Source organism: Xylaria bambusicola (genome assembly GCF_022495145.1).
Source record: "Xylaria bambusicola strain CBS 139988 unplaced genomic scaffold F5B22scaffold_29, whole genome shotgun sequence".
Lineage (NCBI taxonomy): Eukaryota > Fungi > Ascomycota > Sordariomycetes > Xylariales > Xylariaceae > Xylaria > Xylaria bambusicola.
The window spans coordinates 1-25,223 of record NW_025953582.1 but is presented as its reverse complement, the minus strand read 5'-3'; the positions used below and the strand labels follow the sequence as shown (position 1 = coordinate 25,223).

The window sequence follows — 25,223 nt, the reverse complement described above, 5'->3', positions numbered from 1 at the left end:
GCTGGACACCATTGATTAGTATTATTAATACTACTATAATGTGTACCGGTATACTCAGGACAGTGGTGCTGCCGGATGGGTCAGTATATCTTCAAAGATCAGAGAAAAGCGCACCTAGATTCCTATTGATCTGTTGGTGAGTTCAAAAAGGGGTAATCGCCGATAAGGACCGTAGCATTCCATCGAGTTGTTACCTTCTTAGTGAATCGTTTGATGTTCCGACAATACCGCTTGGTTATGCTCGAAAATGCAAGAATGATCAATGTCTACTAGATAAAACTCCCCATTGCAAGTGATGTTTTCTATCCGTGCTGTGAAAAGGTTCCAATCAATGCGAAAGTTGTCCTGGTAAGAGAGCAACCAATGTTGCCAGAGTAATTGTATTCTCGAATTAAAAGATATTCTCAGGCTTGATAGCAATATTCTCGCCCACTATATATATGATGAGCGTGGGGTCTCGTATCTGCTTAACTCGCCATCTCGTTCAGACTGATGTATACAGGGCCATTGGTTTTACGTGATGAATTTGCTTAACAGCTCAACATTCGTTCGATAGTAGATCTGGTGCCCGCTGGTTTCACAGCCCATAAACCTAGTCTTGTCTGATTCTCGCGACTAGATGTTCAGTCGCGAGTTGGATCACTAAAGATCCCAGTGTGGTGACATTCAATCTGTGATTTTGGTGATGGGGACTCTGCTGCAGTCCCTCTGTAAGAAACTTGGACATAATTTGGCCTCCTTCGGCTGCCCAGAAGTCTCTCAATGCCCAGACTGCGGTCTCAATCTTTCCAGGTATAAATGGTATTGGTGCTTTCACACCTGGGAAGACAATTTTCCAGATTGACAGCCACTGATCATCTCGTGGGGAGTCAAGGTTAGGGGACTGAGCGAGGAGCTGCATTTGCAAGGCAGTAATACCTTCGGGACGCGGTTTTCCAGAAAATACACAAGACCTGAGTCGAATGTGATTCTCCCAGTCCTCGGATAGCATGAAGGTGTCATGGCAGGTTGGACAGTACGACGGTTGACGATGGTAGGCCCAGAGATGTTCCTTGAGGTCAGGTATCTCTTGCACGTCAACAAGTCTCAAGCAGTCAAGATATTTCTCCTTCTTGTATAGATAGAACGGGCATAGCAGATTGTTTTCCGCCAGAGTAGGTATTCCTGGTATCACAGCGTCTCTGTTATACCTTTCCAATTTGGCCTCGACATCTGCATCTCTTTCCAGATATGAATTCCCTAACGGGAGTTCAGATTCCGTGGCGGAGTATCCGCAGGCACCAGTTCGGGACTTGTCGTTAGGGACAGACCTGATGGAGAGGAAACAATCCAACACAGTACGAGCGAGTTTCTGTGCCTGTTTTCCTAGTTCTCCAGTGGTGCTAGCATCGGGTTCCAGAGTGGGAGGGTCAGTCAGGGACACCATATCGTGGGTTTGGCTACGAGGGTAGCCAGGGCCAGGTCCGGGTGCAATCAGGGGGTTTAACGTCTCCTCAAGTTCGTTGATCCAAGGGCTGAGGCTCGGCTGGTAACCACGAGATCGGGAGCTCCTGAGCTGTCCTGGAGGAGCATGTATATTTTTGATGATAATGTCCGATCAAATGAGTGGCTAGAAATATGACATGATAAAGAAGCTCAGGCACTCAATGTTATGCATCGTTATATATGTTTGCCTGGATGTGTGAGGTAGCAACTGCAGATAAGCAAACACTGAAACTAAGTGAAGGATAACCACTGAAATTAAGTGAGGGATAGCCGCCTGCTCCCTTGCATTTCTGGTACGATTTAATTGCGCCTTTCGTGTCAAGATACATGTGAGCAAACGAACACGTGTATAGGGAATGTTGGATATCTGTGATTCAACTTGTATGTCTACCTAGAATTACCACAGTGTATGTAATAAATTCCATATTTTACGCAACATGAGTCCGCGCGGGGCCGCGCGCCATCTGCGCCCTTATCTGCCATCGGCACAATTGCGCCGCAGCAAGATTTGTGCCAGTGGCCTATCCCAGCGAGCATCCAGGGCGCTCGACACTCCTAGAAGCTCGTTAGAATTCCACTACAGGTCTGATACCACTTGAGACAAGGTCATGCTGGCCTGCACAGTACTTATACATTATGTATAGTACTTGTTATTATCCCGAGGTGACAGCCTCTGTTGCTACTACCAATTATAGTAACAATGAAGGATGGTTGGTCCAACTGCTATTTAGCGACCGCAGCTCTTACGTGGTTCTTCCAGCATCAAAAGAGAACAGTTAATTATTACTGTTAAGGTGCGAAATTTGCATGATTGTGCCAGGCTGCAATTGTTTCTATTGAGCATTGATCTTGAAACTAATATTATGCTGTCATATATCAATACAATAATAGTCCAAGTCGACTGATGAGCCTCGCCTACACTTGCAATCACAACCCTCACGAATAGTCATAGCCAATTTCATCATCAGTAGTATCAAGATTTGGATCTTGGTTCGACAAGATCCGTTCCACGTGGGTCGGGTCAGCCTGTATCGGTCGGGGTGCCAAAAGTCGTAGGCTGGCTATTGTCGGCACGGCTGGTTGAGCGTCTAGATTACTGCCCGTTCCACTCACTGGCGCCAGAGAGAGGATTTGTACAGACCCTTCAATGTCAGTGGTCATATCAATGCGTAGATCCTGTGTATCATATGAGTGGCCAATACCCATGAAAGAGCCGTTGTAGTCGCGCAAGTGATCGAGAAACAAACTCAAGACTCCCGACGAATTAGCCGCCGACGCATCTACTCCAACATATCGCGCGAAGTCTTGTACCCCGCCGTTTTGTCGATACCGCTCAATAGCGGCGCGAAGATATACATGATTCAATTCCCAGCTCACGTCGATGATGGGTGTAGGGGGCCGCGCAACACCGGGAAACATAATGTCCCAGATCGCATACCAGCGACTCTCTTCAGTCGACCCGTGTCCTCTGTGCATTGCTGCGACCCTCATTCTCTCAAGCTGCTCCGACGTCGCTCCTGAAGGCCGGATTATCTCTCTGACGATCTGACAATGCGCGATGTGTGTATCCCGTTGCGCATAGTCCGAGTCATTCTGAAATTCGGTTCCGCATTGTGGGCAATAGCTTGGCTGCACGTGGGCCCTAACAATATGCAGGCGGACATCCACAATACGATTGAGCTTGTAGTTTAGACAATTCCGATGTCTTTCCTTATCACGAAGGTAAAATGGACAAGCGAGCGAGCAGATGGTGTCCAAAGCACCCTTTTGCGCCTTGCCTCGAGGATGGTGTGGTCGATCATCGTCGTCTTCATCACGCTGTTGACGTCGACTATGCCGATTCTTCTGGGGCCAAGCTGAAGCTTCACTGAAGCCTGTGAAGGTATTCTTTGGAAGAGTGCGGCTGGGATCACCACCAGCTGTAGTACAGCTCTGAGCAGCAGGGCCATCACCCCACCCAGCAGCACCTACGACAAAAAGGAACTCAACCCAAACTCTTCGGCCGTCCGCTAGTAATGGTTTCACCTCAGGACACGTGGGACCAATTTTGGATGCAGCGGTCTTCGGGTCCTTGTGTCTATGGCCCCAGGTCCCGGTCTGAACTTGCTGTAGATAATATATCAGATCGGGGACTTGCATTTGTTCCGGGAGGCTACGGCTTCCAGCATTCAGCGCTGTAAGAAGAGTTTCCTGCTCCGATCTCTCAACTGCGCGCCGTTGAGTCTGTACGATTCAGCATGGTTCTTTCGTCCGATATCAAGACAAAGCATCAATGTCGCACGGCGCTGATGGGGATATCGTACCTCGAAGTAGGCAGTTATGGCTTGAGCATACTGACCTTGGTTGAACCCTTCAATGCAATACGCCTCAAACCGGCTAGGAGTTTGGCCGATAGGAATGCTCGCCCTGAAGGTTTCGGGCAAAGCATGCCCATCCTCGCGACACGACATCATCAATACCACCAGAATAACTGAGACTCTGAAGTGAAACGAGCCTTTCAAGACAAGGCAATGCTTGTATACGCTGTGGTGATATATTTTATGTCTATGATTCCTACATATGCAGATATTACAATGTGGCCTCGGGTTTCTCGAAGGACGCTGTAACCCTCTCTGTCCGCGACAGGCTGTTTTCGTTGGTGCGCGACCAGTCTCACCAATGCGTTCTCAGCATACTCAGAATCTACGCCCTGCTGCGTAGGCAATCAAAGGCGAGTGTGACACTGCAGCGTTCCCTCTGGGAGAAAATGCATAACACAGGGCCCGACGGGAGTTATTGGCTACGAACTAGGCCCGAGATGGCATTTTACGCATGTGTGTAGAGATTAATACACAACTGCGTAGAAGTACAATAACTCTACGCCATGGCATAGCCAATAAAATTTGGCACTGGTATAACCCGTACATTCTAATGCGCCTTTATTATTTCTTTGCTTCGTGGCGCGATCCCCAACTGTAGAAGTAGTACGGTATACGACACAACTAACCTAGCCCATATCGTTGACCTGTAGAATATCGAAACAAAATTGAGATCAGGAGTGCTTTCATTGTGCACATGCTTGAAATCGATTGCGATGAGGTATACTTTCAATTAGGATGCGATAGATAACCATGTTATTCCAGGATACAAATCAGCTTTGTAGCTATGTTAAACACACATCTACACAATTGCGTGCCGAAGTATCGATCAAATATTAAAGGCAAACATTATGACTTCAATGGAGTCTGCGCAAATGTGTATGCGCGCGTGTGTAAAATGAAAAGGATAAATTTGACGATACATGGAAAGATGCCTTCTAAACAACTCCTGCTCATTATCATGACCGCTTTCTCCAACGCAACCACCTTACCTAACGTAAAAGTGAAATAAAATGACAACCAAGAAGGTTCAAGCAAAAAGGCGCTATGAAACACGCACGTCTATTCACACTAAGTAAGTAAAGACCTCGATTTGCAAAATGCCTAATGGGCTACTAATCATAGCTTAAAGCGAGATTGCTGGCACGCAAGCCTCAGACAGTCAGCGCTTAGAGGCATGGCGTCAAGATTCATCTCAACCCTTCATCAACCGGCTGGTCCGCGCTCAATCAAATGGGCAATGCTTATCTCCGAGCACCCTTTCTGGAAGTGGGATTGAAATTGAGAGGGCATTTGCATTTTATGATCGTGTCTTTAGTCCTCAAAACAGTGGTGGGCGCTGAGGTCTTAAGTATTCGTTGAATGCGAAGTAGGCAAGACGCTGGAAACTGTGGCACTTGAAACTTGCAATCTATTTTGTAATATTAGTCATGCCTTCGCGGTAAACACAAGTAACGATAGACCGCTGATACGAGTAATGAGATAAATACCTCTACGTCATCCTAAGCTCCAACATCTGAGATTCGATGCCTTTTTTGCCGGGTATCGACTCTACACGGTACAAGTCAGGTGTCAATGCATGTGTTCTCCGAAGAGCCGAACCCAGATTGTGATTGGTATAAATGCTTAGAATATGCAAAAGCTCTACGCATCTGCGTAGAATGACAGCCAATCAGGAACAGAGCGTGATTCGGCCGACAAATTGGAGTCACCCGCGACAAAGGAGGCTTAGGACTTCAAGCGGACGAAATTAGCGATATGGATTATCACCGCTCTGGCGGTGACACTAGCGACGCATGTCATCTAAATCGTAAGACATCATAGTTGGAGTGACTGCAAAAACAGTATTTCCTGATTCTTCGCAGTTTTGCTGAGTCTTTCGCACACGTTCATGGATGACCGATAATGCCTTTTATGTCGAGTAGTTCCAAGCGGCAAAAGTGCGACCGAACTAAAGCATCACAGCACCATTCAAGCAGCCAATTCAAGGGTAGCACAACCGAGACAACTTCCATACCTCTTGTGACGGAGATTTGCGGATCTTCAAACCAATCCTCAAGCAACCAAGCCGCGTATGAAACATCGGGTCTATTGGATGGTGAATCCATGCCAACTGCTATAGCTCTCCAGATCAGATCCGCAGATAGTATGCCCGAGACCGATCCAACTTTGAAAGATATCTCCCATTCAAATTTTCATTCCGAAGAAACAGATCTATTAGGAGTTATTTATTCGCTCAATGGGCATTCCACGGCCTTAATAGAGGACTGGAGCAGAATCCAGAATCCCAGAACGCCAGACCACATGGAACAACCACAAGTAGAATCATGTACATCGACCCCTTTAACTCTTTCGTCCTCTCACTCACTCGAACACAGCACCACCTCCAGGGTATGATAGCGATTCAGTGTGCAGCATAGTGCAGCGTGAATGCCCAAAGACGCCTGGTTCAGACGAGGAAGGAATGGACGACAACACGGCGATAGATTTTGATTTAAACCTTACCCCTTCTGCTCCCTTTCCACACCTAGATTTCCTCTTTGTCAACTCTATGGATAGTAGCGCAAGATCGAGCTTTGATTTTAGCCCGGAGCTGGACTTTGACTTGGAAACAACCATGGAAAACTTACCTGTCGACCATTGGAATCTCCCATATCCTCCAGTTGTGCCTACGGATTCCACTACTATGAATAATTCCCACAGGGGAGAAGTACGGCTAAAATCGACAGGGGTTGGTCCGGGGCTTGGACCAGACATGATACCTAGCTGTCTCTACGACCGACCACACGACCTCAGTCCGCCCACTTCAGACTTCGAGGTCAATCCTGAATGGGTTACAAAACAGCCCATAGCTCTGTCGTCGCTATCATCAAAGCCTTTCCAGAAGGGTAATCGGAAGAGACCACTTGAAACGGAAGGGAGAGACAGAAAAGTTGACCCCTACTATTCATTGAAATGTGGACAGTCAATTCGGAGAGTTATTGCAGAAAGATCGCTTGCGTGCCCTTTCCATAAAAAGGATCAGCAGCGTTATCGTGCTTGTGGCAAATACACTTTGCGCCGAATCAAAGACGTAAAGCAGCATATATATAGGCTTCACTGCAGACCTGAAATATACTGTTCTCTCTGCTTCGAGAACTTCAAGTCTTCCGACGAACGAGACTGCCATACCCGCGAAGGGAAATGTACGAAGAAGGCAGTGCCGAATTCTGATGGTACCATATCAGAGGGCCAAAAGAGGAAGCTGAAAGATTGCGGAAGCCGTGGGATGAGCAAACAGCAACAATGGATGAAGTTGTGGGAGGTGATATTCCCTGGGGTTAAACACCCCAGATCCCCTTATGCTGAGAATGATCAAGCGGCAATGTTGTCTCGCATACGAGATTGTTGGGATGACAACGCTGGAGAGTTTATTGCAGGGTTTCTCCACGATCACGACTGGGAGGCCCTTACCCCAACCCATATAAGCCAAATTATTGGTGGCTTCTTGGATTACATTGAGACAACGATGGCCTATCCTAATAACAATGCAGACGGGGAAAGGGCCACTGTACCTCGGCGATCGATGGACCCTAGGGACTCTAGCGAAGAGATGGCACTGATACCATGGGAACAAGATCCGCAATTGGAAACAGAGTTCATTGGTTCGACAACGGCAAATTCGCCTGACACTCCTTTTCTGTTGCAAGGTGACTAGCTGGGCTAGAAAATGAGTTAGGTCACAAGGGGAGTTTCGTGTGGATCCTCTTTCATCTCCCTATGTTTATGGCAGGAATTTTCAGATTTGGTGTTCCTACAATAAGATTTATGAGCACATTTTAGATCGATTTTGGCTTCAGGCACAAGGCTTATAATACCATGTGAAGCGTGCTGCTATCTGTAAAAAGCCCCGCCGTGGGGTGGGAGGGTACCATTCAAGAACTTGCAGTTCATCGAGAGTACAAGGTAATGGGTGACCCTAATTAAATATACTGAAGTATAAGGCTTGATAAACTAAGATAGATGAGTACAAATCGTAGTGTATAGGTCACACATGATACACAATCTCTCCTTTCAATAGAGATTATAGAACTTGAAGGATTGAGGAATGAGGCAATCGTGAAATAAACACACTAAATTTCACGCAAAGGGTAAAGACATGGGTAACGCATGTGTGTCCCTGATGCCTCCTGTGAGGTCATCACCGGTCAATACTAGCAAACTCGGCTCTGCAATAATCCGAACTAGCGTACTAGCAGCCTAGCACTTCATGCCTATAGCTTGAAACGTCTTTGGCATATCCGGTAGCTATTGTGTACTAGTACGATGTACAAACCCTCCGCTCTCAAGTAGGGTGTCGATCTGTCGGATGTAATAGAAGGCGCTTAATTTAACCGACGATTTTTCGTTGTATATTACTTATGGCGACAGACTTGTTACTGGTTTCGATAATGATGATAATGAAAGTGCCAAGCATCCAGCATCGTTACCAAGCGAAGTTTGGAATTGGACGCTAAGAATAATCCTTGACTATACGTAGGTTTCGGTCGCAAATATACATCAGGCTTGACACGGTAGACCAACACTAAGGGTTATGGGCATATATTGACCTCGACCTGCGTACGGAGTACTGATGTACTAAGTAAGCGTCGCTGAAAACATAACGGACGAAACATTCAACCTGACGCTGAACTTCCTAATCCATTTTTTTGCCGCGATATGATGTTTACTATACTTCAATGAGGCTTAGTCCGAACAGATCTGGGGCAAACCCTGGGCCAACGGTACTAGAGTAAGTATGCCATGTTATTCGATCTAACCTAATGTCCTCCTAGCTTCTCGTATGACAAGCCCGAACAAGCAGTTCCAGGAAACCGTTCACCGTATGGAGTATATATATTTATGTATATTCGAGGCACAAGATGATTAGCGCGCGGCATAATATATCGTCAATTTCCCTAACAAGTAAAAAGACGAAGTCCCCTGCCCTTTGTCAGAACGCTAATGTCTTAATAAAAAATGTAAAGATACGTCTAGGATAATCCTTACTCAATTGAGTCTTTTCATTCCTATTACTAAGGATTAGAAAGATGCCCATCGCCTATGATTAGCGACTTCGATGAGATGTGAATCGAGTATATAACGCTAACGAGACCTTCGATGTAGGCTGCAATTTTCCAAGCTTTCATTTACAGTAACATCACAACTTCGACTTAAACTTAATCTCTCAAAGATTTCACAATGCGTGCATCTATCATCACACTCGGTCTGGCCGCTGCCGCTCAAGGCGCCGTCATCCAAGCCCGTGACAGCGGATGTGATATATATCTTAAGCCCATACGGGACCAACCATCTGCGCCTGGAGAAATCATTGCTTATGGTTTGTCACCGTTCCTGTTGCTTCTCTTGTAAGTTGTCACTATCAACTGACAACTTACTCTAGGTTCCATAGGTCGATGGTCTAAAGCTACGGGAGGAGGCTCTGCTACATCTGTAAGATACCTTACATATCTGAACGTCTGAGTGTCCGATGCAGCTAACAATTGCCTATAGGCTTGGGTTGATTACTCTGGCTCATTGACAGCTCCATACTCCTTCAGATACAAGGCCAACACTATCCCTGGCTACGAGACCAATGCCAAGATCGAGGATGTTTTGAGAAATGGCTGGATTGGTACATATATTCTTGGTGTTGATAAGCCTAACCAAAATGATTTCCTTATCACGGGTTACGGCTGCAAGTAAGGGCGAAACGCGAGGCAAGTGTTTCATGAGAATACGATAAGTCCCAGGATCACGATTGCGACATTACAATTGAAAAAATGAGATAATGTAGAACTACAATGCACACACCAGTCACCATAACCTAATAAATACTTACATGTAGAGTTAGCTACAAACCAAATATCGCTGTGTCTGTTTATTCTGGGCTTAAGCTCGACTCTGACGATGGCCCAATGCAAAATACTGAGATTCATCACATCAAACAGAAGAAATCCATATACCCAAATGATAGTTACCATACCTAGATACAACTTGAGAGCAGAGTGTGGTACACGGTCGTAGAATCTTCCCACCCAAGCTCAAAAACCCCACGTCGTACGATCTCTAGTATTCAACCGGGATTAGTACTATAGTTGATCATTGTCACTAGTTGTCCTAAACAGCTGTCCCTAGTCGCCACGTCGGTACTAATAGAGAAACCTCATGTTCAACTAAAAAGCAAACATTGGGCTCGTTGAACAATAATAACACCGGCATTATGAAGAGCGAACATTCCGAAACTAGAGTTCCAACCAAATCACTGGAATTTTCATGGTAACGTTCAACAGGTGAAGTGGCGATAGCTTCATTGAGGCAGCAAATTACTGGCCAGGTCTCGGCCCGCATTCACCGAGTTCTTTCGATCTCGATCACATAAAGGGATGAGACGATGTATTATTCAGCAAGAAGTGATCTACACAAAGCCCGTGCGTAACCGAAAATCCTGTTGAATCCCGCATGCCAAGGGTCTTGACACCTCGCTAAGCTACAGATCATAGGTAGTGCCCTGCATTTCTGGTACCAAGGTCGCAACGGTTCCTAAGGCTTGGTAATCATTGGAAGATCCGCAGTATGGGACCCTTGCGTCACAGATTCCCGGCGGTAACCAACCCCACAATTGAGTCCCCTCAGGAATCCTATATCCTCTAGCCATGCCGAGCATGTGCTCAACGAATGGATGGTGAATATAATAATGTCCATAAACCGGAATGCTGCTGGAGGGGTGATGACATACAGCACCTTTTGAGCAGGCCGGCCAGGTAGACGAGATGGGATAGGAATCTGGTAACATAGTTCCACGCTATATCTCCTGACGCGGGGTTATGATAGTGCCGCGGCACACGTACATAAGTAGAACGCGTCACTTCCTACGCAGGGTGGGTATTGCGTTAATACGCTATGACAACCCGCGTGGGTACTATATGTCGAGGTACCGATGATAAATTTTGAGATTGGTTTAACCAGAACGCTCTCCCCACAGGCCATCAGACATCATGAGACGGCTTGAGCGTGATTCATTTGTGACAGAAGTTTTCGCTAGGATTACTAAGGACTTAGATGAATAAGTATGTAACGCACGGTCGTCCATGCAAAAAGGTCGGAAATCGGGTTCTGATCCCTAATAGACGACCGGAGTACCAAAAGGATCATTAGGTACCAACATGCCAATGCAGTTTGTACTTTCCTATACCTACGTTGATTTCCTGTTTGCTCTTATACTCATATTTTCCTGCGCAAACTATACAATTCCGGGAAACCCTCAATTAGTTCCAAGGCCAAGACTATAGGAGTCCAACATGTATGCAATATGACCTCTCTTCTTTCAGATAGTTTATCACCCAGGTAACCTGGCGTAAATATCATCAAGTCAGGAATATGCAGGTGTGTGGACTGTAGCCACGAACTCTATCTTGCCGCGCTTAAAATTTACTTTCCGAGTAGCACACCCACCTGGCAACGGGGAATCAGGTGGCGTAGCAACGATTGTTTTCTCTCACAATGATTGTAGCGGGCAATTTCTGGATATCAGAGAACCGCTCATGCCATCCGCCTGAATACAACTAACTGTATGATTTAAAGTTTGCGCGACAGCGCAGCCCATACAGCCTACACCTACACAGCGGCGGAGAAATAATTGCATAGTAGTGCATAATTAAAAGTAGACGAGGTCATATGTTGAAAACAATCGTTGTCAAGCTTTGGTGCACAATACTTGTTGGTCTGAAAATTCATGGTGATACTAGAACTTTCAAACTATGATTGTAGGTACTTAAAGTCCTCTCTGCCTGTTATAGATAACCTCATGAAACAAGTATGTGGTACAACTTTCATTGCTGGGCAATTCAAAAATATTTTAAGGAAGTGAGGGCATCCGGACTTTCCTAGACTATGTGTACCTTAATGCCTCTCTGTCTCTTCATTAAGATCGCTGCTAGTGTGTTCATCCTAGAACCTCAAAGATGCCAATTAGGATTATAGGTACATTTATATAAGCGGTTGCCATCCTTATCAGCTGGATTCGATGAAATGGCTTTGCCCATTCATCTCTATACTCATATTCTTACGCCTGATAGGTGCCAACATATTGAGACCACAACTTCTATGCGCTATATATCCCATTCGCTGACAATGACCGGCTTTCAATGAGAATGCATTTACGCGGATCACATGCACAACACCATTCAGATCTGTACGATATGGCGAAATGACCAATTTTGTCCCATGGGGCTAACTATCGCGGTTCATCCATTCATGAGATACGTGGTGAAAGTCACTAGTGCAGTTATGAATAGGTGGCGAATGGCCTTCTATACATGGCAGAATGTTACTATTCATATGGTGCCGGTTCCTGTATTTCATACGTTGTGAATGGGAATTAGCTGAATGGCGCCCCAGAAACAAGAATGTCGAGCTGCAGAATGCAAGCTCAATGGAAATACTAATTATAACAACAATATATGCCATTCGCTTCCATGGGCTCAGCGATAGACGCATGGGGCAACCTAAAACCTGGAATTTCAACATTCTTATATAAGATACACAGCAAAGTTTCTTGATATAGGGTTTTTTTTCATAGTGACCTAGATTCTACTATCTGTTGATCATTTGTTGTCCTTACTAGAAAGACTGTAAACATCATCATCTACAGAATTTCCCTCAAAGTCCTTCACTGTATACTATCTTCGACAGCATTCCGAAGTCGTACCTCAGAGTACTTACTCATTGATCAACACCATTTCCCCCTTTCACCCAGTCCTATACTGCATACCGACGTCAAATTCCCGAAACACCTGGCCTTCGATATACACCATGAAATATATCAGTCAACATTCCGATCGCCTCCAAGAGGCTCGCGATAAGATCGCCGAGCTTGAAGCGGAAAATAAACGGCTCAGGGGAGAAAATGTCGTTCTAAGAGCTCGTGCAATGACGAGACCTGCCCCTGTGCCTAATCCTGTACACACTGAGCGCCCAAACTTTACAGCATCAACAGCGTCGTCACGACAAAAGGAGAAGAACGTGGCGCTTCCCAACGACAAGCCACGCAAGGCTGTCCATGTTAATGGAAAGCCTTATATATACGTTGATGGGGTGCCAATCTTCTGCGGCAACCCCATTCACGCTCGATCCCGCTTTATGGATTCGACAGAAGCTTCAAGGTATCGATTATGGGCGAATATAGACGATAGACAGGCGCGACTGCTAAGAACAACAACAACACCTCGAAGCTGTAGAAAGCCTCAAACCTCAGAATGGCAATATGGGTCTGATTCTGGGTACGATTCACCCTCTACAGAACCGGTGTCTATCATTGAGCAAGGCTGGCAAATTGAAGAGCCCTCGTCGCAACAATTCTCTGAGTCTTCTGAGAAAGAATCAGACGACACGCCGGGGCTGGCTGAACGAACACGACTAGACGATTCGCTTGATGGGATTCTTCACATTATCATGACGAATAGCGAGACGAATCTACGCTATCTTCGCAAGGCTGCCAAGATTGTCCAAACTTCGATATGGCACGCATGGAAGAACGGAATGGGTTACATCGGGGCAGATTTCGCGGACGGCCCACATCTCATCGGGCTTGGGCGGAATGAACTACTGGAGTGGGTAAGCCGCTCTTCAGCTTCTGGGTGGAGGGCGTACAATGCGATGATGGCAGTGGTTGAGATGCGAAATACCATCAGTCACCCTAACGGCTGGGAGCTTCGAAGAAGCTGTATAATCGATGATCGCCTCGAACGAGCCCAGAAATTATGTGTTGAGCTGGGGGATGAAGATGGCGCCATAGAAGTTAGGAAGCTTCGAGACGCTCTTCATGCGGATGTGCAAGATACCCTCCAGCGTATCATGGCTTGGCACCATCTCGTTGTGCTTTCGCATTCGGAAGCTCTGGACATCGAACCCCATCACATCAAGATGCTGGAGAAAGTATTGGACCATTGGGAATTCTGGGAGCACCGAGGGTCGGAAGAATTAAAATTCTACCGTACCCTTTATGAGGTAGCTCAGTCGTGGGTTAATCACCGCAATGAGTGAATGGGTGAGGAATTGGCGGTATGTGGGTGGGCTGTGACAATGACATCTTCGGAACTTCTAAAGAGAGCTGTGTATCTTGGACTGTTCTATACGCGGATTTCGAACGATTTCGGAATTCTTCTGAAGGGAAATTTGGGTCATGTATCATCATTTTCATGTATAAATGGATGCATAGTGCGCCTGAGAGAGTGGCATTGGCTGATTTTGAGGATGAATTATTTACTTGGAGGAGCAGGGTCACAGCATTGCTGATATTAGCGAACATTGGGACAGCGGAAGGGAACAGCTGGAGACACATAGTCAAAATGGAATATGACTGTGCGACAAGTTCCATATCGGCCCTACCTGGAGACATGACTGTAGAAACATGCTGGATACCATTGGAATTTCTCATACCTCATGTGTTAGGCTAGCCGTGACTGTACCTGCGTCATTCATTGGGCAGACGAGTAGATGTATCATTTTTTCTCTGGAGGATTACATCATACTATGCAATCGGAGCGGAAACTACGGCCAAGTCTTACGACACTTGTATTCACATAGAAAGTAGAGGTCCAAAGCCCTTGCACTTTCATATATCTCTACACAGGAAACTGCTATTTCATACCTAAGTTGCCTGTCCAGGGCCTGAAATGCTATATTACTCGGTTAAGTGGAAGTGTAAATAACATCGGCGGCTAATGAACACTTTATCACAAGCACATCACGATGATTTACTCGCGGCCACGAGTTTCCGAGTTGTCGCACGTGACTCTATAGCCTGTACAACCCACGATCCCAGACTTCACTAGAACCCACGACTCCCACATGTTGAAGAAGCTTCGTATAGACACACTATTATTTCGAGTGCTGGTGTGATTTATATGAGACTCATACATAATGTAGTTATATTTGAATTGGCCAAGACCTCGGTACGCTACTAGGTGGTCTAGCGTCTTGCTATTGGGAGCCTACCTTTAGACCAAACTGCTCATTGGCGCGCTTAAGAGAAACTAGGGGCTTCGACATCGAGTCGGTACGAGCGATGGAGTATCCGAAATAGATAATAGACGAACCAGCGATGTCTGAGGCTCCCTTATGGCCAAGCACAGGTGCGGCTATTTTCTCTCTAAATAGCCTCTTCCTCACGGGCTTCCTGGCTAGGTAGTCTGTGAGTACTGCGTACCATGGGGTCCTGTATGGCCTTCGAAAGCTTCGTTCCTAGGCTATAGGTTTATAGGTAAAGAGAGTCTCTTTACCTGTATCCCTAGGATCGTGACAGAGTCGGAAATAGAGTTGTTAAATGAGGTATGACGTAGACGCCTCCCGAAGACGATATCCAGGGACGCGGGGTAAGTGTCTCTCAATCCAGATTAGTGCGGGGTTCACAAGAACGCGACGGATGGCGGGGGCGGGGTTGGGAAATTAATCGACTCCAATGCCATTCTGTCATCTGGCCTTGCCCCTCATTGTCCATGTCCGACGTCTCGAGGAAATAAAGAGAATACGACGTGTATGTGGGTGAGTGTGGGCTGAAATGGAGCTCGATATTTGGCCGAGCCTGTCCGAATGGCTTGGTGCTACCTATTATAACACGTGTGCTTTGAAACACCTTTCATCTTGACTTTTCGCAGTATTCATCTCTTGGTGTGCCTTCTGACCTAGTTCTTCTAATCGTAGACAATTTTCGTTTTTTTGGTCATTATTAGAAGTCCTTCTGGAACCGACTGTGCTTTACACTCATTCTCACTTCTGACCTGTTAGTCATTTCTAAGGTTAAGCTGATACCTACCCTCGGAAAGGATACCCAACAATGCCTCTCTACAAATCCCCCAATGCAAATGCGCCAGTCTTAACACAGTTCTCGCTGAAAGGCAAGATAGCTGCCGTGACAGGTGGTGCTCGAGGTATCGGTCTCGAGATAGTCCGAGGCCTGGCCGAAGCCGGCGCAGATGTCGCTCTCATGTACACGTCGAGCAAAAATGCTAGCGAGACAGCGGCTAAAATCGCTGAAGAGACTGGAGTCCGTGTCGAGGCATATCAATGCAACGTAGCGGACCGTGAAAACACTGAGACTGTCATCAATCAGATTGCGAAAGAATTTGGAAACGGTCGGCTAGATGTCGTGGTGGCTAATGCTGGAATTTGCGACCATATTCCATGTAAGTTCAGGTTGATTATCAAGGAATAACCTTGATCAGAACTTGATTTGGGACCTGTAACATGCAGCTGACCGCTAACTCTAATCGCGATAGGTCTCGAGTACACCGAAGAGACATGGCGTCGTAACAACTCCGTGAATCTAGACGGCGTAATGTGGACGGCACAGGCTGCGGGCAAGATATTCAAACAACAGGGGAAGGGCAATCTCATCATCACATCGTCCGTCAGCGCCACACTCGTCAACATACCACAGACCCAGGCTGCCTACAACGCCTCCAAGGCTGCCGCAGTCCATCTGGGTAAGAGTCTAGCAGTGGAATGGGCAGATTTCGCTAGAGTGAACTCTATATCCCCCGGTTTTATCGTGACTGAAAGTAAGTTATCTCTCCTTGGGGTCTAAAGTGAATTGTGACTTAAGTGGAATCAGTGATCACGACACAACCTCCCGAGAGGATGGAAAAGTGGTTATCTATGGTTCCCGGCGGGCGCATTGCCGACGCTGCTGAGCTCAAAGGTGTATGTACTCTTGACCCCGGTGAACTGCGCGACGCGAATGACTCTGAGCTCACATTACTTCTTCGTTTCACGTAGGCCTACGTATTCCTTGCGAGCGATGCGTGCTGTTACATGACTGGAGCGGACATCATTATCGACGGTGGTTATACATTGACGTAGTGGTTAGTGTTAGCTCACAAAGAAGGATAGTTGCAACGTTGCCCATCGAGGCCAACCTTATTGTTACTTCTAAGTAATCTCATATAGAATTATCCTATCACATCCGTAATTCAATGATGTATAACGCATGTCCAGTATGACTCGTCGGGCTCATGCATTATCATATACGACTCTAGCTCTTAATCGTCATAATAACTATTTGTCACGGCAGTATATGTCGCGATTCTAGGGCTACAGACACACAGGATCGTTGTACATGGCCCTGGATATACCGGTATAACTGCACATCTCGCAAGACTGATTAACCTAGTCATACAGTCTCTGACGTCACACCGAAAAGTACCGTGGACTGCGCGTAACATGTGGTAACGCATCACTTTCGCGAAGCAAAACACCAATCAGGTGTCATATTCAACACTATGACAGAATGCCACGGCCCCTTTCGTGACACCTATTGAGCCAATCTTCCTGGGATTGAAACCCCAGTAGCCAGGTGCCCGCAGGCGAATGAACAAAACGTGGCACATCCCACAGACACCTGGAGAAGGCTGCAGTGCCTCATCTTTCCCTTACCCCTATGCTCTACTTCGTTGGCCTCTGAAAGATGCCTGATCGGCAAACATCGCTTCTTAGCTTGGCTAACGAGCTTCTTCTCGAAATAGTCGAGAAACTTGACCAGCTGAAATATATTAGCAAAATTTTGAACCTAAATAAACGCACCCGCGATTTGCTTTTGACTTATCTATTCGATCGGGGCTGCGCCAGGACACGAAATGCACGATATAGACAAACCACTTTGGGATTGTTCCTGGGAGGCGCAATTTGCAGCGACACCTCATCGATTATAGACCGTATTGTTAATCACAGAATGACTCTGGGGCTAATGGGGTACGATATTTGAGTATCATTTGGTTTGACCAGTTACTAATCCATATAGTGAAACCCTTCTGGACGGTGGGATGGGCATCAAGAAACGGATCAATATGCCTCGCTATCTTCGAAGTGCTCTTGCTGTCGATTCACCTTACGTTGCTGCTTATCTACTGAAGTCTGGCGTGGACCTGAGTGAATCAAGATACAATCGTCCAAAGCTCATGCCTCTGTGCCAGGCCTTATCCATAGGTCCTACCAGTACGCAGGACAAAATTGATGCGTCCCTTAGAATCGCTTGTAGCTACGTCTTGCCGCGAACCTTCAGTTCCTTCTTAGTCAAAGGTGCCAACCCAAACGCCTATAGTCCATACGGACTCAACGCGATGCACGAATTACTTCTTCCACGGATTCCAGCGCTTGCCAACGACTTTACATATTAATTCGGAGTAAGACTAGACACGAAATCCTGGGAGTCTAGAGTACCGAGAATTCTTACTGAGCTTCTGGTGTATAAATGTGATGTTCACTTACCAACACAAACAACATTCAGGCATGAATGCCACCCAGGATGTTAGAAATCAGTTGACTGCACCCATAGAGGGGAATCTGCTTTGCATCTTGCGACCGCAAGAAAAGTTCCAGGTATATTTTCTTTTCTACTATCAAAAGGGCTGGACCCTCACGTTCTTAATGAGGACGGCTACACACTCCTCTATGCAGCTCTGCAGCAAGAGAGCGAGAGAGACTTTCACATGATCCTGGAGCGCTCTACCGATAAAAGCCCGATCGTACATGTGCCCCTGAAGTCAACCGCGCTGCACATAGCCTGTCGCTTCGCCTATAAAAGCATGGTAACCTACCTCCTGGACGCTGGTGCATCAGCTAATGTTCTCGATGACCGAGGGTGCACACCTCTCCATGAAGCCCTCAAACATATGAATGCAGACAGGGATAATGATGTGTTGCAAACACTGAGAATATTATGTCTCTATAAAGCTGATCCAGATATTAGCATGTAACAGCCGACTCCACGGGAACTAGCTAAGTCACATCCCATTCAAGCAGTGCGGGACATGTTTGATGCAGCCGTACCTGAACGGGTCCCGCGGCCTCCACGATTACACGCGCGGAAGCCTTCGGAACATACGACTCGAACAACAGAGTCACAAGCTCACTCTACTACCAAACCTCGGGTTTACAAGAACCCCAAGTCACTGGTAGGCAACTCCGTCTATCCTATACCACCAAATGTGTCTCCAGGACAGATACAAGAAGTCAACCGTACATCTAAGGCACAAGATCCTACTAAGAACAACACAGTTATTAAGGAAGAAGCATCTCCGCTCACTGTGCTCCCTTCACCGTGGATAGGCGAGGATATTTCAAAGAAAGTGTTTTCTTCACGATCGCCTCAGCGAGAAGACAAGATATCTAGGCACGAGGCACAAAGGTCTTACCAGATTGAAAATCCATACCCTTCTTTAAGCAAGGACTACGATACACCACTCATTGATGGAAAAAGCTCAGCGGCTGCATTATTCTGGGGCAATCTCCACCGATTACCCGCAGAATCTCACGTACAATCTGAGCTGAAGCAGGAAAAACAGAAGCGTGGGCGTGCGCGGTGGAAGCCTGTCGTGCTATGACTGTCAAGTGATTATCGTATAAAGTGGAGGACTACCTAGCAGGACGTGGATGATTATAGGAATGCCAAATGAAGAATTCCGGACACCTACTCGTCAAAGCATTGCCTTGTAGTATCGATAGCTTAATGCCGTGCAAGCTCCGTTGCATACTCAAAAAGTCGGTGCTGAGGCGTGAAAAGGGGTCGTGTTTTCAAAAGTTGAAGTGAGGTGCAGCCGACTTCTCCGGTATACCGTTAAAAGCAGCTATATAGCTCTAACCCCTCTCCCTTGAGCATTTTAGATCATTTCTTCAATGGGGTCCTCAAGAGTCAAGTCGAGTATCAGACAATGCATCTTATGACGATACTCGCTGTGCGACCTCCGATTGCGCACCAATGGAGGGTACTGGCTTTAAGAAAGTTATTAATATAGAAAGACCTTCCCCTTTCGTCTGAACGCATGAACGGTTACAGGGGTCGTTGGGGGTTAGAATCGCGTCAATCCGGCTCGCGTTGACGAGGCAGGTTGTGTGCAGCAGCCACAATGAGGCACATATACCATGTAGACTCTAGCCTACCATGCAGGATAGGTTTTAATAAATCCTCAATTTGTTTCAGCTGCGCCAATGACCCTGATGTATGCCAAGGTCGGGTAGGGGTCGGGGTCGGGAGCGGGAGGATGGGCGATCCTCTTCTGATTATTCCGTTGTGTGATAAGCCTAACCACCCACCTACGAACCACCCCACAATCAACCCACCTAAAACGAAGCCTCACTTTAGCACGCCATCTAACTTCTATAGTTAATATCTTAATAATTAATAAAGCTAATTTATTATTTATAGCGGTATCGTAATTGTAATGCAATTTTATACCTCTCTGTTACTTTTAAAGTTTAAATTTATTATTTCTTTATTATTTTTTAATATAGTTATTATAAGGGCCTACTCTTTTAATATTTATTAAATACCCCTACTTTTTAAAACCGTTTAAATATTAATAAATAATTTATCTAAGTTTAAAATTACTTATTTTTATTTATAAAACTATAAATATTATAATTAAGTTTTTAATTTATTATTTTTTTACTTTAATTTAACTATTTTAATACTTTAAAGGTTAAAGCTTTTATTAACCTTATAAAATAATATATAAAAGATAAGCTTATTAAAGCTTAATATATTAAATTATATAGTTTTTATAATTATAATTAATTAATATAAACTTTAAAGTATTAAAATAAATATAAAATTAAAAATATTATAAAGATTTAATATTTTTTTTTATATAATAAGTATTTTTATTATTTCTTTTAAATTATTTAATTTATTACCTTATATAAGCTATAAATTTAAAGCTTTTAATTAATTATAAAGCTATATATTAATAATTTTAAATCTAATAAGAATATTTTTAAATATTATTACTTTTTAATAAATTATTATAAAAGCTTTAATAAATTTTTATTTACTTAAATATAATTAATAATATTTAATATAAATATTTATTAAAATCTTTATATATATATATATTTAACTATTAAAAATAGGCTTAAACTATATAATTAAAGTATATAAAATAAATATAAAGGTAAAAAAATAAAATATATATAATTTAAAAGATATTAAGTTATAAATTTAATAGTTATATAGCTATTATAGTTATTAAAAATTAAAAGTTTTTATTTAAAAGGGTTTTTTAACTATATATTTAAAATAAATACTTTATTTAACTATTATAAAGCTTTTTTTTAATTAGTTTAACTTTTAAATAAATAAATAAAGTATTAATTATAATAATAGTTATTTAATTAATATTATATTATAGTATTTTAAAGCCCTTAAAATATATATATATTATATATATTATATACCCTTCCTATATATGCTTTAAAGGAAATTCTTCCCTTCTTTAAGCTTTAATCTTATTAAATATTTATTATAAAATTAAAAAGATTTATAATATTATACTTAACCTTTAAGATTTAATCTATTTATAATAATTTTAAAGCTTTCCTTTAAGGTTGTCTATAATATTATTAATTATAATATACCTATATATAAATAAATAATTAAAGTTAATACTCTTTTAAGAAATTTAAATTAAAAAGAGTTTTTAATAATAGCTTAAGGATAAAGCTAATATAATTTATCTTGAAAAAAATAATAAACTTAAAATTAGCTATTAAAATCTTCCAATAACCCTAATTTAATAAATAAAGCTGTTATAGGTAGGTTAAATCTTAAAGGTTAAGTATAATATTATAAGTCTCTTCAGTCTTATAATAGGTATTTAATAAAATTAAAGTTTAAAAAAAGGAAAAATCTTCTTTAAAGTATATATAAAAAGGATATATAATATATATAAAGTATATATACTTTAAGGGCCTTAAGATATTATAATATAATAATTATTTCTTTTTCCTTAATTAAGTTATCTTTAACCTAATATATAATTAATTTATTAATTAAATATAAAATAAAAAGTTTAATTATATAAGTATATAATATAAAATATTATAATAAATATATAAATATAGTTTATTTATATAAAGCATTATTATAATAAAGGTATATAGGTATTAAATTTATATTTATTTTATAATTTATATATATATTTTTATTAATTATTTATTAACTTTTTTTCTTTTTTTTTTCTTTTTTTTTTAACTATTATTAATTTTAAAAATTAGTTTTAATTAAAAACTCTTATATTACTTTTATTTCTACTTTGTTTTCCTTTCTTTTTTTATTATATTTATATTATTATTACTATTATTTAAATTATACCTCTTAAGGGTAAAAAGAGTAAAGGTAAAGCTTAAGCTTAAAAGAATAACTATATTATATATAGTAATAAAGGTAAAGTATTACTATTATTATTATTATTTAAATATAATAAAGATATAAATAAAGAGTATATTAATAATAAAGTACTTATATTATTATTACTAATACTATTAGCGCCTTTAATACTATTAATACTATTTATATTAAGTAGTAATAATAATAATAATAATAATAAAAAGGGTAGTTTAAGTTAAAGTTATAATAGATCTGCCAACCTTCCACTTAATAATTATTTAAGCTATAATATATTTTATTAATATATAGTTATTATTAATATATAGTTATAATTTTAAAACTTTTTACCTTTTATATTTTAACTTTTATTTTTTTTATTTATAATAATAGATAATGTGTTAAAAGAAATTAAGCTATAAGCTGCTATATATACTTTTAAATGAGACCTTTATTTTTAAATTATAATATTTATAAAGATGTATTATATTCCTAACATTATATTACGTTATTAAATTATTAAAATTATATTTAAATATAGGTAATAGCTTATTATTTAAAAACTTATTAAAATTGAAAAGAAATTAATTATTAAATTTATTATTAATTTAAATATATAAATGTTTCCTTTCCGGATATATTATATTTAAAATATAGTTAATTAATTATTAATTAAATATAAAGGTATATTTATTGGATTAAATTAAGTTATATGTTTTATATAATATATATTTATTATAAAAGTGTATTTAAATTGTTAAATTAATTATAATTAAGTTCTTTATAAAAATCTTAATAAATAGAATATATATTTTAAATATATAAAGGTAACTATTAAATAGGAAGGTATTATAAAAAAGGATATTTATAATTTTAATAAAATGGGATTTATAATAAGTATTAAAAGGTAAAATAGGTTTAAATAAGTTTAATTTAATAATTGGAATTAATTTATAGCTATTTATTTAATTAATTTTTATAGTTAAATAGTATTGCTTTTTTTTATTTTATAAGGTAAAACTTATTTAATATTTTAATATTATAATATCTTTATATTATTTAATTAATATATTATAGTTTTAAAAAATAGTTAGATTAATAATAAACTTAATTTAAAATGGATTAAATATTTTAATAAATATATTAAATTATATTTAATTAATATAAAATGCCTTTTTATTCTTAATAGTTATAAAAGTTACTATTTAAAGGTTTTTAAAAAATATTATTAAAAAAATAGTATTTATATTATAATAATATTTATTTATTTCTTTTATAAACTTTAATCTTTAAATATAATATATTTTAATTTATTAAAAAAAGCTTATAATATTAAAATTAATAATTTTATATATATAAATATAATATATATTTTTAAAGAGAACTTTTTTTTAATATTTTTTGAGGTATATATAAAGTTAATAATATTTAAAAATATTATTAATAAATTTAGGGTTATTAATATTATAGCTTTTAATCTTTAAGTTATAATTTTTTAATTAAAAATTATTTTAATTACTTTTATATTATTATTACCTTTTAAATTACTTTTAACTATTTAAATTTTAAAGATCCTTATTAATATTAAAGAAGCTATTTTATAATTTATTTATTTTAAAGATTAAATTAAAAAGTATTAAAATAGCTTTTTAATTAAAATTATTAATATTATAACTTTTTTATTAAAAGCTATATATTAAATAATTTATAAGTAAATATTATTATTAAATAAAGTTATTAAGCTTAAAAAGGTTAATAATATTTTTAATAAACGTTAAAGAATTAAAAATAAACGTTTATAGGTTAAAGGAGTATTTATTTAAGCTAAAGGAATAGAACTTTAAGTTGTTAAAAAAGGTAATAATATTATAAATTAAAAAAATAATAAAGGTAATAGTTATTAAATAAGGGTAATTAAATATATATATCGTTATAATATATATAGTAATATTAATTATAATATATATATATATATATAATAGATATAAAAACATTTAATAAATTAAATTCTAATTAATTTAAATTGATTTAATTATATTATAGTTGTTTTTTTAAGATATAATTAAAATAGGTTTTAAAATTATAATTATATATTGGTAATAATTATATATTAATAAAATATATTAAGGGTAATTTAAATATTAAATGTAAAAACTTCCGGAAAAAATGTAAATAATTTATAAAAATTAAAAATTAACATTATAAAAAGTATATTAACCCTATAGCTATACTACTTATATTAATATATTATAGTTATATTAGGTATATTAAATATATATATTGATTTAATTTTCATTTTTCGTTTAAATTTAATTATTTATTTAATAAATTTAACTTTATTAATTATTATAAATATATTAAAATATATTAAATATATAAGTTTATTAATATTTTTATACTTATATTATATATAAATTATTATTTATTTAAATTTAACTTTTATTTATAATAACTTTTAAAATTATTTACTTTATTAAACTTTTTAAATAAAATTAATAAGTATTTATATTTAAAATAATTATTAATAATATTTGAACTATTAATAATAATAAAATAAAACTTTAATTTAATTTATTTAAATTTTATATTAATATTATAACTATTTAATATTACTTTATTAATTATATTTATACTTCCTTTTAACTTATTAAAATTGTTTTAATATAATTAATAATTAAATTAATAAAAAGGTATAAAGTTATTTTATACCTATTTTAAATTTATTATATATTATAATAATGTTATATTTATATTTAAATAAAAGTATTTATTTAATTATAATTATATTATTATTAAATAATAATTTATTATTTATAATATAATTATACCTATTTTAATTAATGCTATAAATAATTTTACTTTATATTTTTTTATATATATTTTTAATTTAAATAAAATATAACTTAATATTAAAACTACTTTTAAATAATTTCTTTATATATATATTTATAAAATTCCGGTTTAATTATATAATATACCTTTATTTTATTATTTATAATAAAAGTAAAAACTTTTATAATTAAATATTATAATAATGCTTAATAGGGTAAAGTTTATAATTGGATAAAGCTTTAGGATATTATTAATTTTAATAATTATTAAATTTAACTTTATTTTATATATAGCTTAATAATAAAGTATAATAGTTCTTTAACTTTAAAGGTAAAGGTTTAATTCCTTTTATATTAAAATAATTAGTTTTATTT

At 39.2% G+C, this 25,223-nt stretch overlaps 8 protein-coding genes across 8 annotated transcripts; 6 read left to right on the top strand and 2 right to left on the bottom strand.

The window, feature by feature from the left end:
- Positions 1-306: 306 nt before the first annotated feature.
- F5B22DRAFT_245504 (uncharacterized protein) lies at positions 307-1,537 on the bottom strand. The gene has a single exon (XM_047969960.1). The coding sequence runs from the start codon at positions 1,424-1,426 to the stop codon at positions 593-595; it is 834 nt and encodes a 277-aa protein (XP_047829521.1). The 5' UTR covers positions 1,427-1,537; the 3' UTR covers positions 307-592.
- Positions 1,538-2,262: 725 nt separating this feature from the next.
- On the bottom strand, positions 2,263-4,385 carry F5B22DRAFT_611736 (uncharacterized protein). Its single transcript, XM_047975295.1, has 2 exons — positions 3,789-4,385; positions 2,263-3,708 (listed from the first exon to the last, which is right to left on the bottom strand). Exons 1-2 carry the CDS (start codon positions 3,936-3,938, stop codon positions 2,422-2,424), a joined length of 1,437 nt encoding a protein of 478 aa, XP_047829520.1. The 5' UTR covers positions 3,939-4,385; the 3' UTR covers positions 2,263-2,421.
- Positions 4,386-5,591: 1,206 nt separating this feature from the next.
- On the top strand, positions 5,592-7,914 carry F5B22DRAFT_245469 (uncharacterized protein). The gene is made up of 2 exons (XM_047969959.1): positions 5,592-6,171; positions 6,221-7,914. The coding sequence occupies exons 1-2, from the start codon at positions 5,748-5,750 to the stop codon at positions 7,537-7,539; spliced, it is 1,743 nt and encodes a 580-aa protein (XP_047829519.1). The 5' UTR covers positions 5,592-5,747; the 3' UTR covers positions 7,540-7,914.
- A 1,119-nt stretch (positions 7,915-9,033) lies between these two features.
- F5B22DRAFT_656950 (uncharacterized protein) lies at positions 9,034-9,681 on the top strand. Its single transcript, XM_047980004.1, has 3 exons — positions 9,034-9,201; positions 9,265-9,314; positions 9,375-9,681. Exons 1-3 carry the CDS (start codon positions 9,063-9,065, stop codon positions 9,564-9,566), a joined length of 381 nt encoding a protein of 126 aa, XP_047829518.1. The 5' UTR covers positions 9,034-9,062; the 3' UTR covers positions 9,567-9,681.
- Positions 9,682-12,674: 2,993 nt separating this feature from the next.
- Positions 12,675-13,904, top strand: F5B22DRAFT_656947 (uncharacterized protein; the record flags this gene model as incomplete). Its single annotated transcript, XM_047980003.1, has 1 exon — positions 12,675-13,904. One exon carries the CDS (start codon positions 12,675-12,677, stop codon positions 13,902-13,904), a length of 1,230 nt encoding a protein of 409 aa, XP_047829517.1.
- Positions 13,905-15,696: 1,792 nt separating this feature from the next.
- F5B22DRAFT_637188 (oxidoreductase) lies at positions 15,697-16,721 on the top strand (the record flags this gene model as incomplete). Its single annotated transcript, XM_047977398.1, has 4 exons — positions 15,697-16,045; positions 16,139-16,420; positions 16,474-16,562; positions 16,638-16,721. 4 exons carry the CDS (start codon positions 15,697-15,699, stop codon positions 16,719-16,721), a joined length of 804 nt encoding a protein of 267 aa, XP_047829516.1.
- A 535-nt stretch (positions 16,722-17,256) lies between these two features.
- Positions 17,257-18,034, top strand: F5B22DRAFT_656945 (uncharacterized protein; the record flags this gene model as incomplete). Its single annotated transcript, XM_047980002.1, has 2 exons — positions 17,257-17,609; positions 17,659-18,034. Exons 1-2 carry the CDS (start codon positions 17,326-17,328, stop codon positions 18,032-18,034), a joined length of 660 nt encoding a protein of 219 aa, XP_047829515.1. The 5' UTR covers positions 17,257-17,325.
- A 112-nt stretch (positions 18,035-18,146) lies between these two features.
- F5B22DRAFT_656942 (uncharacterized protein) lies at positions 18,147-19,478 on the top strand (the record flags this gene model as incomplete). The annotated part of the gene is made up of 3 exons (XM_047980001.1): positions 18,147-18,236; positions 18,290-18,553; positions 18,617-19,478. The coding sequence occupies 3 exons, from the start codon at positions 18,147-18,149 to the stop codon at positions 19,238-19,240; spliced, it is 978 nt and encodes a 325-aa protein (XP_047829514.1). The 3' UTR covers positions 19,241-19,478.
- Positions 19,479-25,223: the final 5,745 nt, after the last annotated feature.

Coding starts and splice junctions, on each gene's coding strand:
- F5B22DRAFT_245504 (XM_047969960.1), bottom strand. CDS start 1,426: ATGGTGTCCCTGACTGACCCTCCCACTCTGGAACCCGATGCTAGCACC.
- F5B22DRAFT_611736 (XM_047975295.1), bottom strand. CDS start 3,938: ATGATGTCGTGTCGCGAGGATGGGCATGCTTTGCCCGAAACCTTCAGG. Junction 3,709..3,788: donor CCATAACTGCCTACTTCGAG/GTACGATATCCC, acceptor TGAATCGTACAG/ACTCAACGGCGCGCAGTTGA.
- F5B22DRAFT_245469 (XM_047969959.1), top strand. CDS start 5,748: ATGCCTTTTATGTCGAGTAGTTCCAAGCGGCAAAAGTGCGACCGAACT. Junction 6,172..6,220: donor ACAACCACAAGTAGAATCAT/GTACATCGACCC, acceptor ACTCGAACACAG/CACCACCTCCAGGGTATGAT.
- F5B22DRAFT_656950 (XM_047980004.1), top strand. CDS start 9,063: ATGCGTGCATCTATCATCACACTCGGTCTGGCCGCTGCCGCTCAAGGC. Junction 9,202..9,264: donor TGGAGAAATCATTGCTTATG/GTTTGTCACCGT, acceptor AACTTACTCTAG/GTTCCATAGGTCGATGGTCT. Junction 9,315..9,374: donor GAGGAGGCTCTGCTACATCT/GTAAGATACCTT, acceptor AATTGCCTATAG/GCTTGGGTTGATTACTCTGG.